This window comes from Chelonia mydas, chromosome 11 (assembly GCF_015237465.2).
Source record: "Chelonia mydas isolate rCheMyd1 chromosome 11, rCheMyd1.pri.v2, whole genome shotgun sequence".
Taxonomy (NCBI): Eukaryota; Metazoa; Chordata; order Testudines; family Cheloniidae; genus Chelonia; species Chelonia mydas.
This window is the reverse complement of record NC_051251.2, coordinates 15721012-15739826: the sequence shown is the minus strand read 5'-3', so window position 1 is coordinate 15739826 and position 18815 is coordinate 15721012. Positions and strand designations below refer to the sequence as shown.

The 18815-nt window shown below is 39.3% G+C and overlaps 1 protein-coding gene across 3 annotated transcripts in view; it reads left to right on the top strand.

Annotated features, from left to right (window-relative positions):
* DPP10 (dipeptidyl peptidase like 10) overlaps positions 1-18815 on the top strand; it is a 427741-nt gene that overhangs the window by 364941 nt on the left and 43985 nt on the right. For all 3 annotated transcript variants that reach the window (XR_006284806.1, XM_043525123.1, XM_037912763.2), the window contains exons 9-10: positions 1229-1383; positions 6640-6737. Coding sequence is in view for 2 of the 3 variants with exons in the window: in XM_043525123.1 (XP_043381058.1) it covers positions 1229-1383; positions 6640-6737 (253 nt within the window). In the remaining variant the exon portion in view is untranslated. The remainder of the gene's footprint in view (positions 1-1228; positions 1384-6639; positions 6738-18815) is intronic.

The following is an 18815-nucleotide window of genomic DNA, read 5'->3' as shown; positions in this document are numbered from 1 at the left end:
GCTGTTCCCCTCCCCCCACCCACACGCACCATCTCTTTAACACTTGTGAGAGGGTGCACATGGGGGTCTTTCCAGGCACGAATCCCAGCATATTGTGGCATGCTGACTCTTTTCTTCTTTCCTAGGTAACTTGTTAATTTAAGCGGTACTCTGCCAGCAGTAGATATATATGAAATATTGTGTGGTAGCATCAGACATATAGCTGATTGAATACCTCACAATTATATTAATGGACATTCAGATGAATTCCAAATAGCCACTCATTTTGACCTTATTTGTGTGGCTTTTTCATTTGCAATTCATAAATACTCACGTTCCTGGGCTTTGGTTTACAGAAGTATTTGGGAGTGTCTGTTCTTTGTGTGAATATCCTTATTTAAATACAAACAGCGGTGTTTTAGAACAAACCAAAATGTTTGCTACATGAATGTTCATAGTCAGGGAGCAGAAAGAATATTCTGTAACTCAGGCAATCAATCTCACATGAACAGCAATTAGTGAATATTCTGAATGGACAGCTTGTGAATACTCCAAATTTTGGTTTCCATACACACAGCTGAAATTTCTGTACAACACACTGTTCACTGAAAAAGTACAAATCATAAATTAGCTAGTTAAAAAAAATCAAAGTCTGATCACAGACTAAAAGTAAAAGAGCTAAATTAGTCAGATCTAGTGCTGGGCAGGAACTGGATTTTTCATTTGGCTGGGAATTCAGTAATTTTAAAAAAGAAAGAAAGCAATCCATTCCAAAACAGAATAAAACAAAAACAAAAATCAAAATTTCATGCAAAATGAGGTTTAATAAAACTGAAGGTTTTCCTCAAATTAAAGAATAAAATATAAATAACTGGATAGAATGATATTAGTGCTAAAAATGCCTTTAAATTCTATTGTGCAAATCATTTACAAAAAGAATTAAACATAAAAAATGGATAGAATGATAGTAGGGCTAAATATAAGGCAATAATAGTCATCCCACTTATGCAGGTAATTCCACTGATATCACTGGGAATACTCATCTGAGTAAAAACGCATAATTTAGCCTATAATGGTCCTTAATATTCAGGCAATTCAGTCCAGGATAATTTTCAATATTTCTTTATAATTACAACAGCTGCATTGCAACAAAGCATAGAAACAATATAAAATGCAAATGAATGAGTTGGTAATCTGAATCACACAATAGTTACTTCTATGAATTTCCAAGAATATGCATCTGTTTCAGAGGAGCTTCTTCACTCTCATGTTGCCCACTGGTGGTCCCCGGATGGAGAAAGGTTGGCATTCTTGATGATAAATGACACTTTGGTACCAAACATGGTTATTCCTCGGTTTACTGGAGGTCTGTATCCCAAAGGAAAGCACTATCCATATCCTAAGGTAAGTAAAGTCTAAATGCAATCTACAGCCCTTTTGCACACTTCAGTGAACTGACTGATAGCATTCTGCATTACTGAAGGACTGTTTCTACATAGTAAAAGAAGCTGCTTGTGTTGATGTGGCAGTAAAAGGAATAGCATTCAGGGTTATGCTATTTCAAATAGGGTTATAAAGCTTTTTGCTAGACAGAAATCATTAGGTCAGGATGAGACGTACAGTCTGTTTCATGCTAATTTATGATTGGTGTATGCTCCAGCTTTTGAATGAAGAATGAAATGGTCAGAAGGAGTCAAGAAAAAATGCTGCCAGAATTGCCTTTGAACAGCACAGAGTAGCTGCATTTATATAGATGGATGAAGCATAAGAGGTTTCTGATAATACAGAGTATCCTAGTATCTGACTGCTATTTTTCATCAAACCATGGAATTATAAACAGGAGTGAGAGGCCTCGGTTGGTTAAAATAAGCAGTGACATGAACTTTCCCCAAGTCTTTAAACTTAACAGAACCAAACCTTTCAGTGAGGTTCAAAAACTTGGATAAGGAGCGCCTGTCTTTTGTGATGAGGAGAGATCTGCAGGTCTAAACATGAGACTCTCTGATACCAGAATTAGAATCCTCCTAATTTCCTATTTGCTCTCCATAAACCCTCCCCCAATGTTCCCCTGCTCAAAGTCTCCATATTCACTTACCTTTGTTACACTATATATTGAGTTCCTAAACCTTGGCAGCCTCTTTGCTGGGTTCTGGCTACCACACTACTTTAGCTGTATCTCACATGTATTACTTAAGTTCAATATACAGGCAAGCTGAAGAAGAAAATACTAGGATGTTATATATAGAAAAGACATTATAGTCCTGATTCCCCTCGCCTATAAGCACGCTTTATGACTATGTAACCCCATTGACTTCAGTGAAGTTATACCAGATTTATACCCATGAGCAGAGAAATCAGGCTTTTATAAGTAACTGTGGCAGGGTCTATGGCCCATTTCAGGGACAATTTGCAGCTTACAGTCAAAAGAGCCTGGGCACAATCAAGAAGCACCCTATCTCACCCTGGGGGCGAGGCTATATATAAACAGAAAAAGGAAGCCCAGGAGGAGAGATAAGGGACTGGAAGCCATGCTGGTTGTTATGGGCTGCAGGCTCACTCACACTTCAGGACACTAGCTTGACCTCGGCCTTAGTGACTTTGTTTTCTGACTATGAGTTTAGTTTCACTCAGGTAAAAGCCTTAGAAATTTGGTTAAGCTGCTGCTTCCCCAGTCTGATGCCTAAGGGAATGGAGAAAGCCTATCTGCCTCCTAGAAGAATAAGAAAACCAAGGGCATTAATTTGGAAGCCTTCTTAAAGGGGATGATTTTCTTTGTTAGTTTGGTTTTGGCCTCTCCTTGTTGGATTTTATGCAGTAAAATGCAAATATGTAGAATGGGAGCTGGCTTCTTTGAAGGACTTACAGTAATTGCTGAGACACCAAAACAGCATAATGTGCAGTAGGTAGGTATTTTCATTAAAAATGTTAAACGTTCAAAACTTAAAGAAAGTAGCAATAGTTCAGTGTATAGATTAAAGATTTGGGTATGATTTTCAAAAATATTTAAGTCCCATTTTCATAAATGACGGGCACGCAGAAGTCAAAGTCCCATTGATTTTCCTAAGTCACTTAAGTAGTCTTGAAAATTTTAACCTTGCTTCTTCTCCAATTGAAATCAATTGGAGTTGACCCATTATCTTTAAAGGACGTAAAATCAGACCTTAAAAATACCTATGATTTTCTTAAGAAACAGCATTCTAGAATGGCAATTATGATTATTATTTAGTACGATAGAACCTAGGAGCACCAGTCATGCAATTCTGTCAGCTTTGATGTCTAAAAACAATTAATCAACCAAAAAAAATATACAAGGAACTCTTTTTTTAAAAAAAAAATTAGCACCACAAAGAAGTGAAAAATCTCAAAGCATTAGCAATTAAGCACAAAAGAGATGCACAATATTATTTCAGTAATCTCATTAATGAAAAACATTATCTTCATTTAATTTGTCTATTCAATAACAATTTAGCTTCCAGTTAAACATAATTTATTAATTAAGCTTGTGGTTAGGCAACATGGATAGTTAAAAGTTGTTGTTTAATACAGGATTTCACTTTACGTTATGCAGAAACTGTGACATGCTCACTTGGGATCTCACTCTGCAGTCCGTACTCACACACAGTAGTAATTACTCAAGACAATAATCCTGTGAAGTGTAAAGGAGTAAGTGCGAGTAAGGGTACCAGAATAAGGACATCTGTAGGGTTGACATGCTTGGAATTAAATGTGCATTATATTTTCCACCTAGGAGCATATAATGAATGATATAATCCATTGCCAGAGAGGTAGAGTGAACCATTTTTGAATTTAAAAAAAAAAACAAAAAAACAAAAAAATACCCTGTGTAAAGTTTTTGCATATATTTTTCATTATCACTGCTGTTTCAATTCCGAGTTCTTGCCAGAAGTAGAAGTGTGGGAAAGCCATTCTGGTGGCATTTCTGGCCTCACTGGAAGCTGAAAGAACTCAAAATCTCACACAAAATATTTCCCCCCAAACCTTCAATTACAGACCTTTGCACCATAACTCACATGAGTCATCTTTCTGCAGTTAATGGAGCCTACTCACATGAGGAAAGTTATCCATGTCCTTTTGTGTTTCAAAGATCAGTCCCTCATTTTGCGGACACATGAACTTCTAGAGACTCAACCTAAGTGATCGTCTAAATTTCATGTTTGCCTATAATTGGTTCAAACATACATCTGACTCCTGTCCTGCACCTCTCAGATATGGGTGGACATGGGGTTTAGTCTAGAAATGTGATGAGATGAGTGCAATTTCCAAAGAAAATGTGTGTTGGTATTTCAGTGAGGCATCTTTTAAAGACCACACTGGATCTGTAAATATCCCTACAATGAGCGAAGTGCACACAAGCTAGTTTTTTAACTAGTAGTGGTAAAAATTGTGGGTTTGATCATTTTTTCTTGACCCACAAATACTTTTGCCCATTCTGCATTAACAGGAAGTCCCCTCCTCTGCAGCAGCGGCATTGCCTCTTCTTCTGCTTCCCTGGGGCTCCTTGGAAAACTCTCTGTGGGTCCTGAAATCTGCACAGTAGAGAGGGGTTGGGCAAAGTGGGAATAGTGCAGGATAAGGGGGTTTACAGCATCTTCCCACTGGCCCTGCGGAGCCCAAAGTTAACAGTACTCAGTTTTCTGACTCCCTTCCCCACACACACACAACCCACCTGAAGAGAGTAAGGAGACTCTGGTGATGGTCACCACCTGGAGAAGCTCTACTGGGGTTATGTTGCCAGAGAATGGAGATGGGAGGAGCCTGTAATGGAACTCTGGAGCGGCCGTGGATTGAAGTACAGCACATCACACACAGGGTCTTGACTTCCTGTGGATCCTCAGTCTTTATGACCTTGGCATATGACCTGTTCTTCGGAAGGTAGTGGGGGTGGGACCCTTCCGCACACCCTAAAAAAAAATGGGAAGAAATGCAGTGAAGATTTGTTCTTCCCTAGCTCCCTACCATTTACCTTAAATTATCCGTATCCTTTTTTCAACAAGATGATTAGCCAGCACATGATTACTTTAGGGATGCTAATTTAAGGAGAACTACATTTATTTCTGTGTGGAACACAGGCTCAACAGTAAGCCGTGAATGATTCTAATAAGACATAATATTTTAACAGTTCTAGCAGCTATGGAGTGAACCCACATAGATACCTAGTAGCTTGATCCCAGAATAAAAAAAAAATATATCCAGATCTAAAAGCCATTTTATTCTGTAAAACTGAAAAGAGGATATGATTTTACATTTGTGGAAAGTACAAGCAGGAGTCCCATTACCACTCCAAATTAACTGAGCATTTCAGAGCTACTCGGAAGCAGGCAAACTGCAAATAGATATTTTATTATATTTTACAAAATCTTATAAAGTTCCACAATCTAGTGTTTATTTATTGGGGTAGTGCCTCCGAGACCCAGTCATGAATCCGGACTCCACTGTGGTAGGTGCTGTACAGATCCAGAGGAAAAAGATGTTCCCTGCCCTAGAGTTCACAATCTAAATCTCAACACAAGACAAAAGGCAACATGTGGCTACAACAGGCAGATGGAGGAGCCCAAGGAAACAATGAGATAACATTCATTACCATGATAGGCAGTAATCTGAATAATATCTATATTATTGATAATGTGAACCTCAAAATATTTGAAGGTGCAGGAGACCATCTGACCTACCTTCCTTTCCTCCCCAAGACATTCCATCCACCACCACCAATCCTATTTATCACCCTCTCTTTGATTGTTCCCCTTTTGTCAGCAGCAGTCTTTAGAGACATGAGAGATCCTAATGGTTCTTCCTTGGCTGCCCCTAGCATGAATGTCCATGTTTGAATATTAGATCTATTACTAGAACATTATTACAAAGCTCATTTAAACTGGACTTTTAACTACCCAACAAGAAAGAATGCCAACAGTGCTTTCTTGGGATGTATACATGTTCCTGCTACAGTTTTACATGGTCTTACCTTCTGGAATCTTAGGGCTAGTCTACATGGTGCAGCAAAGCACTCTAGAGGGGTGTGGATTTTAAAGCAGTCTAAGGTGTTGCACTCTAACTGCCCCATGTAGATCCTGATGGCAGGCTCTTAACAGGGCTACATTAATGCAAACTAGGTACCTTTTAGAGCACACCATCATGGTTTGCACAGGGTAGCTAGAACTCATCACATTAGAGCTCTCTACAAATCACAGCCCTCTAAAGTGCTTTGCTGTGTAGACAAACCCTAAATCCTAAACACCATGGGGTATATTCTGCCTTTGAACATGCATAATTCTGATAAAATATTGATGGGATTTCCATCTACATACAGAACTCACAAAATACTTTCCCAGTTAGTGTCATTTGACTGGTCAATTTTTTTTGCATTACGGTATCTGTCTTCAGTGAATAGCAGCATGATCTCACTATATACTCACTATACTTTGGGTTTTGAGCTACATTTTCAATTGTGTAGTTGATTGACTCAGCAATTCGTGGGAGATAATGAGACAGAATTTTATTGTTTTCAATTGAAGATCACTTTAAGGGTTTTCAGGTTATGAAAAACATATTGAAATATATGTATTCCTTAAGTATATTTAGCTGTCAGTATTTCCAGTGCCTCTACATTACATGCTAAAATTTCTACTTCCTTTTTTTTCAAAGGCAGGTCAAACAAACCCAACAGTAAAGCTGTTTGTAGTCAATCTATATGGACCAACACATACACTGGAACTCATGCCACCTGACAGCTTTAAATCAAGGTATGTAATTTAATTGTTTTGCGAAACTCACGACTACCTCTGAGACCATCTCTTTCTTTATAGACCAACACAAAAGCTCAATTTAACTGGAGAGCTCTTGATATTCATCCCCAGGGCTGAGCATGGTGATGAGCACAGTATAAGAACCTGAATAGAATAGAACTCCATGGGATGGGCATCCTTAGTGGAAGTCCCAAGTATGTAGAATATGCACCTTTCTGAGATCCATCAGAGCCCAAATTTATTTTCGATTTAGTTATTTATTGCACTAGGTATTTACCTCATCAGGGAGCTAAGATTCTAGAGAAATGGTAGAGGGCAGAGGGTTGTGAACAGAGATTTTGCTTGAGGTCAGTGTAGAACGGAATTATGCCATTTGTTTGCCCTGTTCCCACTTGCTGGCAAAGTTGGTTTCAGTTTCTGTGATGCACCTGGAAAATACAACAATGGGTGCATTATCAATAAATAAAATAAATACATTTCGATGAATTTCTTTAAAATGTAAAGTGATATATTTAGGAACTTTTCAAATCATTAGACATAAAGGATTTAGTTTATTCCTGCAGCCATATCACCTGTCAGATCCAAGCAGATCACATAAACTAAGCTGTGATCCTGTCCGATCACATAGGCTAGGCTGTGTTGGACTTTGTCAATGTCTGCTACAGAGATCTCTGGGCATAAGTAGGTGCTTCAGGAAATAGTGAGATGATTTACTAGGTCTGACTCCTCCTCCTTTTGAGTCAGTACTGAAGTAGTGACAGCATGGTGCTGCCAGGAATTGTCCTGCTGAAGTTACTGTCTTTTGCATGAGGCATAAAGCTGAGCTCTTGACCCCCTATGCTTATTAAAGATCTTTTAGAACTTGCTTTAAGGACAGGAGAGTTTTAATTAAAGTCTTCCAACCAAATTCCAATTTATGTCATTATATTCTGCCAGCCTAAATTCCCATTGCAGCTTCAGCTCGCTATGATAGTCCATTTTACTTCTTGCCCTAAATTGTTAGGTAATGTTATTTGGTGCTATTGAACAGCGCTGACTGCATTCTAGAGGTAAAGGAGGCAGTCACTGTGTATCATCACCTTGCCCTTCATCATAGAACAGTTTGAGGCTTATTTAAATATTAGTAAAATAGTTTGAGCTCTCCAGCTAAAAGGTGGTAAATAAGATAAAGAATTATGTTACCACTAGTCCAAAAAAGCAGGGAATACACTTTGTTGTTTGTGCAGTCCTGCAAAGCCTGAACGGTTTTACAGTTTTTAACGGGTTCTTTGAAATGGCCATGACATTAACACTATGGGCCTGAATTATCACAGTTTCATACTGCTGTAACTTCATTGACATCAGTAGAGATACACCAGAGTCCTATGGTAATAATTCAGGGGTGAATCAGGTCCTGTTAGTTGCACATGCTGGCATGAATACTTACTGTTTAGATAAAAGGAATGATTTTGAATGGACTGTGCTTGCTGAAAATAGATTTTCTCTCTGAAAATGGAGCCTTTTATGAAAGACATGAACATAAATCGAATGTTTGCTAACTGTTCACTGGTGGAAGCAACAGCATATGCCCTTCTAAAAGAGCTAAAAAAACCCCAACAACCAAAAAACAAAAAACTGGAGAACAAACTTTTAAATGAAATGGATTAAAATCGTTCTTTAAATCGTACAAAGCCAGTGAAAGTATCAATTATATACAATGGAATTCTTGAAATCTTCAAGAAAAGAAAAAAGAAGCACATAAATTTACCAGTTTTGTAAATTCATTCTTGCTCCTTAAGTGATCTGTTTCTCTCAGAGTAAAACAAAATTGAATTAATTGAATGAATATTGACATTGTTCAATCTTTCTTTCCATCCTGAACTGTAAAGCTAGCAACAACTGAATTCACAGACTGTCCTGTGTGGTCCTACAGGGACTCACTTCCCAGAGTTGGAGACTTTGGTGTGAAGCTCACTCTAGCTTTACTAAGACTAATGTTAACATTCTCAGTTCTCTTTGGGATACACTCAGTTAAAAAAAAAAATCCATTCTGCTGTTGCATCATGGAAACCAGAGCAAGGCTGTACAAACCTGGAAAAATCAATTTTAATTTTACCTATTAAAGCATAATGCCCTAGTTATCTAAAATAGAAAGTTGACATAGGTATGAGTCAAGCATCGTATGAAAGTTGTGATCTGCAACTCGCATTCAAGTAAACTGAATGTTTGTCAATCTGAGTCTTACTTGCACATAAAACATGTACAAACATGAGAGAAGTCAAGAGCTGGGCGGGCCTTTTAATGATTCTGATGCTTTAGTATTAACTTGTTTCAGCAATCAGTGTTTTGCAGTCCCATTAGTAATAAGATCAGCAACGTGTTTCTCAAAAAAACGGTAATGGGAGCCTTTAAAAATTCTCTAGAGTTCGGTTCACTTTTAGGGATATTTTTTATATAGAACTTTTAGCGAAAAAATCTTTCTGAAAATAGATACTGTGCATGCCTTAACCACTAAAGGTGACATATACTTCTCTGTGCTCCCCTAAAGCCTCACTTAGGGTGAGGAATTTAGGCCCTGATCTTTGAGTGCAGTTGAATCACGCTCAATGCAGGATCTGAGAGGGTGGCAAAGCATGCCTCTGATTTAGGGAGCATCTAAAATCTTGTTAGATCCCTAACATAAGTGAGAGCAGCTTCAGGGCTGCTTTAACCTATCCTGGCTGCAAAAACCCCATTGAAGCCTTCTTCCAGCCCAGAATTGCTTAGGTGCTCTGGACATTTCCCCCTATACATGAGGTTGTCGGATATGGTGTAAACTGGCAGTATGAGACTGGGATTTACCTATGCAAGCATGTCCCTGAAGTAAATTACTATTTTACACTGCAAAAGTGGTACAAAGGAGCTGGAGACCCAGTGTCAACAATCTCATCCTTAAAGGGTCTGTTTGTTCTGAAAAGTAACTGCAAAAATTGTATCACTCAATGTTTCTATTCACAGTGTGTAACTAGATCCGTTCTTCTTCATTGACATAGTTTTTTACTACATTTTATGTCTCTCAATTTCTTGGGGCCCATACAAGGAGCAATGTCTGTGCAATACACAGAATTGTTGACTAAGAACCCAATTCTGTCCATGGAATGGATGTTTTGCTCTTGATTTTAATGGGACTAGGATCAGGTCCTATGTTCCAATTGTAAAGCCAAATCTCAGTTACCTATACTTTTGCAATCTTCAAAGACAGATGTCAATAGCACAGTCAGGTAGAAAAGATGTAACTGAGGAAAGTTGGGGAATATTTATAGTTGGTGATAGGGAAGTAGGAAAGTCCCCAGCTAGACTTTCAAACCCCAGGTTGAGTTTTAGGACTTGCAGTTAGGGGGGAAAACAGCAACAAACCATCCTATATTTACTAGTTAACTTTGATCTGGAAATCACTGAGGAGCAAAAAAGAGAACCATACAACACCATTGTTAAGGAATCACAATTTAGAGTAGAGCTATGCCTTAAGGGACATTACATAAGTTCAGATATAGGGTCTTGGACTTGAGCTGGACCTGTGGCCGGGGCCCAAAATATCTCAGCTATTTAATTTGTTTCCTTTTGGGATCACCCTGCTCCTTTTCTCGTAACCTTGTTAAGCTGGATGTTCTGTCTCTATGGCACTCTCATTCCCTTCTGGTCTGGGGAACGCTAATGATCCTACTGTGGATAGTTGAACTTTTTAAAAAAACTACAAGATATTAAATCACTTTGTTCTTTTTTAAAAAAATTATTTAAATACCCCCAATGTAATTTTAAATGCCTGACAGAATGCTAAATGTCTGAATTTTGGTTTTATATTTACATGCTAAAGCATATAATAAATTACTCCCAAACTGGGATTTTGTATGACAAATTTCAACCTCTCCAGTTATTTTTTTTCGAATCAAGTTATAAACACTCGAAAAATTGGATTTGTGTAAATACAGATAAAATGTAGTAACCCTGCTACGAGACTCCACTACCGTCTTCATTGTTTGCAGTATTTCCACATCATCAGATTCATTTATATATGTATTTTCTGTTTGTGAATGTGGGGGATGGGGTAGTTAGATATTTAAGAACTGGAAGGAACCTCAAGAGGTCATCTAGTCCAGTCTCCTGCACTCATGGCAGGATTAAGTATTATCTAGACCATCCCTGACAGGTGTTTGTCTAACCTGCTCTTAAAAATATCCAATGATGGAGACTCCGCAACCTCCCTCGGCAATTTATTCCGGTGCTTAGCGACCCTGACAGTTTGGAAGTTTTTCCTAATGTCCAACCTAAACCTCCCATGCTGCAATTTAAACCCATTGCTTCTTGTCCTATCCTCAGAAGTTAAGAAAAACATATTTTTTCTTCCTCCTCCTTGTAACAACCTTTTACATACTTGAAAACTGTTATCATGCCCCCTCTCAGTTTTCTCTTTTCCAGACTAAACAAACCTAATTTTTTCAATCTTCCCTCATAGGTCATGTTTTCTAGACCTTTAATCATTTTTGTCACTCTTCTCTTGACTCTCCAATTTGTCCACATTCTTCCTGAAATGTGGCACCCAGAACAAAGGCACTTGCAATCCTTCGCAGCTTGGTATCATCCACAAACTTTATAAGTGTACTCAGTATGCCATTATCTAAATCACTGATGAAGATATTGAACAGATCCAGACCCAGAACTGATCCCTGCGGATCCCACCCATTATGCCCTTCCAGCATGACTGTGAACCACTGATAACTACTCTCTGGAAACGGTTTTCCAACAAGTTTTGTACCCACTTTACAATAGGTCCATCTAGGTTGTATTTCCCTAGTTTGTTTATGAGACAGTCATGCGAGACAATATCAAAAGCTTTACTAAAGTCAAGATATACCACATCTACCACTTCCCCCCATCCACAAGGCTTGTTACCCTGTCAAAGAAAGCTATCAGGTTGGTTTGACATGATTTGTTTTTGACAAATCTTGACCGTTACTTATCACCTTATGATCTTCTAGATGTTTGCAAATTGATTGCTTAATTATTTGCTTCTTTATCTTTCCAAGTACAGAAGTAAAGCTGACTGGTCTGTAATTCCCTGGGTTGTCCTTATTTCCCTTTTTATAGATTGGTACTATATTTGCCCTTTTCCAATCTTGTGGAATCTCTCCCATCTTCCATGACTTCTCAAAGATAATCGCTAATGCCTCAGATATCTCCTCAGTCAGCTCCTTGAGTATTCTAGGATGCATTTCATCAGGCCCTGGTGACTTGAAGACATCTAATTTGTCCAAGTAATTTTTAACTTGTTCTTTCCCTATTTTAGCCTCTTCTGATCCTACCTCATTTTCACTGGCATTCACTATGTTAGACATCCAATCACCACCAACCTTCTTGGTGAAAACTGAAACAAAGAAGTCATTAAGCACCTCTGCCATTTCCAGATTTTCTGTTATTCCCCTTCTCCCTCCCTCCCCCGTCCAATTGAGTAATGGGCCTACCCTGTCCTTGGTCTTCCTCTTGCTTCTAATGTATTTGTACAATGTTTTCTTGGTACCCTTTTTGTATCCAGCTAGTTTGATCTCATCTTATGCCTAGGCCTTTCTAATTTTGTCCCTACATACTTGTGTTATTTGTTAATATTCATCCTTTGTAATTTGACCTAGTTTCTACTTTCTGTAGGACACTTTTTTTTTTAATTTTTAGATCATTGAAGATCTCCTGGTTGAGCTAGGGTGCTCTCTTGCCATACTTCCTATCTTTTCTATACAGCAGGATAGTTTGCTCTTGTGCCCTTAATAATGTCTCTGAAAAACTGCCGTCTTCTATTGTTTTTTATCCCCTTAGATTTGCTTCCAATGGGATCTTACTTACCATCTCCCTGAGTTTGCTAAAGTCTGCTTTCTTGAAATCCATTGTCTTTATTTTGCTGTTCTCTCTCCTACCATTCCTTAGAATCATGAACTCATCATTTCATGATCACTTGCACCCAAGCTGCCTTCCACTTTCAAATTCTCAACCAGTTCCTCCCTATTTGTCAAAATCAAATCTAGAACAGCCTCTCCCCTGGTAGCTGTCTCCACCTTCTAAAATAAAAAATTGTCTCCAATACATTCCAAGAACTTATTGGATAATCTGTGCCCTGCTGTGTTGTTTTCCCAACAAATTCTGGGTAACTGAAGTCCCCCATCACCACCTAGTCTTGTGCTTTGGGTGATTTTGTTAGCTGTTTAAAAAAAAGCCTCATTCACCTCTTCTTCCTGGTTAAGTGGTCTGTAGTAGACCCCTACCATGACATCATCCTTGTTTTTACCCCTTTTATCCTTACCTAGAGATTTCCAACAAGTCTGTCTCCTATTTCCATCTGAACCTCAGTCCAAGTGTATATATTTTTAATATATAAGGCAACACCTCCTCCCTTTTTTCCTTGCCTGTCCTTCCTCAGCAAGCTGTACCCTTCTATACCAATATTCCAGTCATGCGTATTATCCCATCAGGTCTCTGTGATGCCAACTATTTCATAGTTGTTTTTATTTACTAGCATTTCGAATTCTTCCTGCTTATTCCCCATACTTCTCACATTAGTATACAGACATCTAAGATACTGATTTGATTTCCACCCCCGGTTCTGTCTTGTCTCTCCCTTATCCCTGCTATAACAGCCTATGCTCCCCACAAATTCCAAACCTTCTCCCAGGTCTCCATGTTCTTGACTTACCTGTGGGCTTTGGTCACCTGCCCCCATCAAACCTAGTTTAAAGTCCTCCTCACGAAGTTAGCCAATGTGTATCCAAATATGCTCTTCTCCTTCCTCAGTAGGTGGACCCCCATTTCTGTTTAGCAGTCCTTCTCCCTGGAACAGCATCCCATGGTCAAGGAAGCCAAAGCCCTCCTGGCAACACCATCTTTGCAGCCAGGCATTCACCTCCAGGATGCATCTGTCTCTGCATGGACCCCTACCCTTGACGAGAAGGATCAAAGAGAACACCACCCGCACTCCGAATTCCTTCACCCATACTCCCAGAGCCCAATTTGCCAAATTGTTTCATTCCACCCCTCCCCAAAAATCAAAATGTTTCATTTTAACATTTTCAAAATGAAACATTTAAATGTTTCAATTTGAAATGACTTTTTGTTTAGAAATGTCCTTCAAGTTCATGGAAGAATAAATAAATAAATTCTGAAATCAATATGAAACATTTTGTTTCAGGTCGAATTAAACTTTTTGTTTGACTTGAAAAGATTTTTTTTTAACTTTTCAATTCATTGTCTCCCCTACCCCCCAACACCGATTTTTCAGAACTACCAGCAAAGCAACAAATCAATGATTTCCACAGCTCTAGCTCTAGTCCTAGCTCTGCTTATAGACTTGTTATGTGATGGGAGAATTCATTCCACCCTCTGTCCCCTCATCTTTAAAATGGTAGTAACAATCTACCAACAATCTAACCTACCTCACAGGCTTGTTGTAAAAGAGTAAGCCATTAAGATCAGCATAGCAAATGGATGGAACATGTTATGTAAATACAAAGAACTAAAGTATTGTAATTTAATCATAGACATTATGGTCATCTGATCCTTCCCATTGAATACTTTCAATTCCTTAAGCCCTTATTTGTCATAAATTTCCTATTTAAATTATTATTTATGTTATTTGTGTGTATTAGGGTAATAACCGGGGACCAAACTAAGACTGATAACTCATTCTTCTAGGTGCAGTGCAAACACATGGTAAAAGACAGTCCCTTCCCCAAAGAGCTTAGCATCTAAGTAGACAAGAGAGATGTAGAACATAAGAACAGCCATACTGGGTCAGACCAAAGGCCCATCTAGCCCAGTATCCTATCTTCTGACAGAGGCCAATGCCAGGTGCCCCAGAGGGAATGAATAGAACAGGTAATCAGCAAGTGATCCATCCCCTGTTGACCATTCCCAGCTTCTGGCAAACAAAGGCTAGGGGCACCATCCCTCCCCATCCTGGCGAATAGCCATTGATGGACCTATACTCCATGAATTTATCTGGTTCTGTTTTGAACCCTGTTTTATTCTTGGCCTTCACACATCCTCTGGCAAAGAGTTCCACAGACAGACTATGTGTTGTATGAAAAAAATGCTTCCTTTTGTTTGTTTTAAAATTGCTACCTATTAATTTCATTTGGTGACCCCTAGTTCTTGTGGTATGAGAAAGCGTAAATAACACTTCCTTATTTACTTTCTCCCCACCAGTCATGATTTTATGAGTCAAGATGATTCAGTCTTATCCCCCCTTAGTCATCTCTTTTCCAAGCTGAAAAGTCCCAGTTTTATTAATCTCTCCTTACATGGAAGCCATTCCATCCCCTTAATCATTTTCGTTGCCCTTTTCTGAACCTTTTCCAATTCCAATATATCTTTTTTGAGAGGGGGCGACCACATCTGCACACAGTATTCAAGATGTGGGTGTACCGTGGATTTATATAGAGGCAGTATGATATTTTCTGTCTTATCTATCCCTTTCTTAATGATTCCCAACATTCTGTTTGCTTTTTTGACTGTTGCTGCACATTGAGTGCATGTTTTCAGAGAACTATCCACAATGACTCCAAGATTTCTTTCTTGAGTGGTAACAGATAATTTAGACTCCATCATTTTACATGTATAGTTGGGATTATGTTTTCCAATGTGCATTAGTTTGCATTTATCAATACTGAATTTCATCTGCGAGGTTGTTCCCCAGTCAACCAATTTTGTGAGATCCTTTTGTAGCTGTTCACAGTCTGCTTGGGACTTAACTATCTTGAGTAGTTTTGTATCATCTGCAAATTTTGGCACCTCAGTGTTTACCCCTTTTTCCAGATCATTTATGAATATGTTGAATAGGACTGGTCCCACTACAGACCCCCGGGGGGACACCACTATTTACCTCTCTCCACTCTGAAATCTGACCACTTATTCCTACCCTTTGTTTCCTATCTTTTAACCAGTTACTGATCCATGAGAGGACCTTTCCTCTTATTCCATGACAGCTTACTTTGCTTAAGAGTCTTTGGTGAGGGACCTTGTCAAAGGCTTTCTGAAAATCTAAGTACACTGTATCCACTGGATCTCCCTTGTCCACATGCTTGTTAACCCCCTTAAAGAATTCTAGTAGATTAGTGAGGCATGGTTTCCCTTTACAAAAACCATGTTGACTCTTCCCCAACAAATTATGTTCATCTATGTGTCTGACAATTTTGTTCTTTACTATAGTTTGAACCAGTTTGCCCGCTACTGAAGTCAGACTTACTGGCCTATAATTGCCAGGATCCCCTCTGGGGCCCTTTTTAAAAATTGGCATCACATTAGGTATCCTCCAGTCATTCGGTACAGAATCTGATTTAAATGACAGGTTAGAGACTCAGTTAGTAGTCCTGCAATTTCACATTTGAGTTCCTTCAGAACTTCTAGGTGAATACTATCTGGTCCTGGTGACTTATTACTCTTTAGTTTATCAATTTGTTCCAAAACCTCCTCTAATGACATATCATTCTGGGAGAGTTCCTCAGATTAGTCACCTAAAAAGAATGGCTCAATCTCCCTCACATCCTCAGCCATGAAGATCCGTGCAAAGAATTCATTTAGTTTCTCCGCAATGGCCTTATCATCCCTGAATGTTCCTTTAGCATCTCAATCATCCAGTGGCCCCACTGCTTGTTTATCAGGCTTCTTGCTTCTGATGTACACAGTGTGGAAGACAGGAAGTATTATTGCCCCCATTTTGCAAATGGGGAACTAAGCCACAGACATATTAAGATAAGAGGTACTTAGCACCCACAACTCCAGCTACAGTTAATGGTAGCAGCAGTTGCCTAGCATTTCTGAAAATCAGGCCCTAAGGCCCTGTTCCTCAAACACCTTTAAATGCCTAAGCACTTGGAGGATCTGGGCCTAAGTGACTTGTCCAAAGTCACTCAGGGAGTCTGTGGTAGATCCATCAAACTGTATCTCCTGAGTCCCAGTTTTTTTTCCTTAACCAAAAGACCAGCCTTCTTTCAATATAGCACGCAACAGTACTTGATTGTAATGAGTTTGGTTACCTTGCAGGGTTCATTTCTAGTTGCACAGTATTAACTTTTGCATCAGTGTCCATAAGTGCAAAAATTTCCCATTAGTACTCATAAATGCATATAGTACCTCTTTCTAATACACAGCAGTATAAATAATTTAAAAACACAATAAATATTTTAGGAACTCATTCGTAGGACAAGAATCTAGTGTTTACCTTTCTTAGCAGACAATCTGCCAGCAAACTAAAAGAGCAACACAGCGTAGCTTGTTCATGCTAGCACACTCTGTACTTATTCAACCAGATCCACAACTACTTCATACAGTCACCATACACTAGGGTACACCATCATTCCATTGCCACAAGTTTTAAGTAACAGAAACTTCCTGTTACTGTAATCGGTAGATATGTTTCACAACCTATTCATTGGCTCTAAATTAGACTTCAATGACTTCATTATAGCAAGTTGTCTGAATTTGCAAAATTGGATTTTTTTCTTGGACAGATTCTTATTTTAAAGCTCAAAACATTTTTTTCAAACTATTCTAATTCAAATCTAAGTATCCACTCTTCAGGCGAATTTAGATTGTGAATGTAACTATGCTTTCAGGGTAATTCAATGCAAATCCCTTTTCTTTGTTCAGATTACTGTCTCTGTTGACTTTGCTAAGCACTTAGCATGGCAGGCAATAAGATAATGCACATATCTTCTCATTCACTAGGTTCCCCAAACGCACAAGTGAGATAGGAGGATCATACATTTTTAAATGATAATTAATGCGTTAGCATATTATTGTGGTGTGAACATAATATAGTGCTCAATTTAGACCACCAAATTAAAGGAAAAAATTGTAAGAAAAGATTATTGCTCTTTCAACTGAGTGTATCTCAAAGAAGGATGGATTTAGTATCCCTGTGTGTGTGTGTATGTAACATACACACACACATATATATACACATATATGTGAGTCCTGTCTGTTGCCCAACACTACCAATTATAAGACCCTGTTTTCAGCTCATAACTTTGTCAAACTTTAACCATTCATTCTGCAAGTCTGTGTGGCAGGTGTCTGCCCTAGGCTGATATATTAATTTTCAGCCAAAATGGCTAAGCCATTTCAGAGAACGAGGCTAGAGAAAATACATTGCTTCCCTCATATTCAAAAATTTGGGTGACTTTTTCTTTCAACCTCTCTAGTGCTCCCATGCTTTGGAGCAGGAACTTGACATGTGCTGGTGGGGTGGGAGGTGGGTGGTCTTTGTTTCAGAAATATGCCTTGTAGTGTCCCCATGAAATCTGAGCAAATTTAGCCAGTTTATAAACCTCTAAAAATTACAGTTTGCACATGCTCTGTAGAGTCTCTTTCAATTTCAGCAGCTAAAGACTCTGAAGAGTCCATACTTACCGAGCATGCTCAAGCCTCTCTCAGCTCCTAATATTAACCAGACTGTGTATGCACCATTCCCACAGAGTGACTTAGTATGCCCATTCCCCCACAACTCCTGTATGGGACCAGACTGTAGATGCACCTTCCCTGCAGAACAACTGAGTATGCTCTAGCCCAGTCATACGGACAAAGCCAGACTTTCTCTCTAATGGCTGCTTCCAGCTGATATGGGCCAGGGTGGGGCCAGGCACTGGAACTAAGAGCAGGGAACCGGTTTCTCCTGTGCTCCGAATGACCACCCCTCCCATCCCCCCAAACCCAGGCAGAGTGGAAGATGAAGCTGTCTGATTCAAATGCAGAGAGGACAAAAGCCAGACTGCATGGGGGAAAGCAGTAGACTGGGACAAGGAGTCTGGGACTGGCTGGGCAAGAAGACTGTGAGCTGGAGTGGAGGGGTGCTTTGACTGGGAGCCAGGAAGAATATGGAGGCTGGGACTGGGAGCTGGAGGAAAGAGGTGGCTGAAACTGATGGGACAAGGTGGCTGGGACTGGGAACCAATGCGGGAAATGGCAACCGGAACTGGGACCTAGTTGGCTGGGAGGGAAAACACTGAGATTAGATGAGGAGCTGTGGGAGGGAAGGAGACTGGGATGAGTAAGCAGTAAAGGGAGACCGGGGTAGGGAAG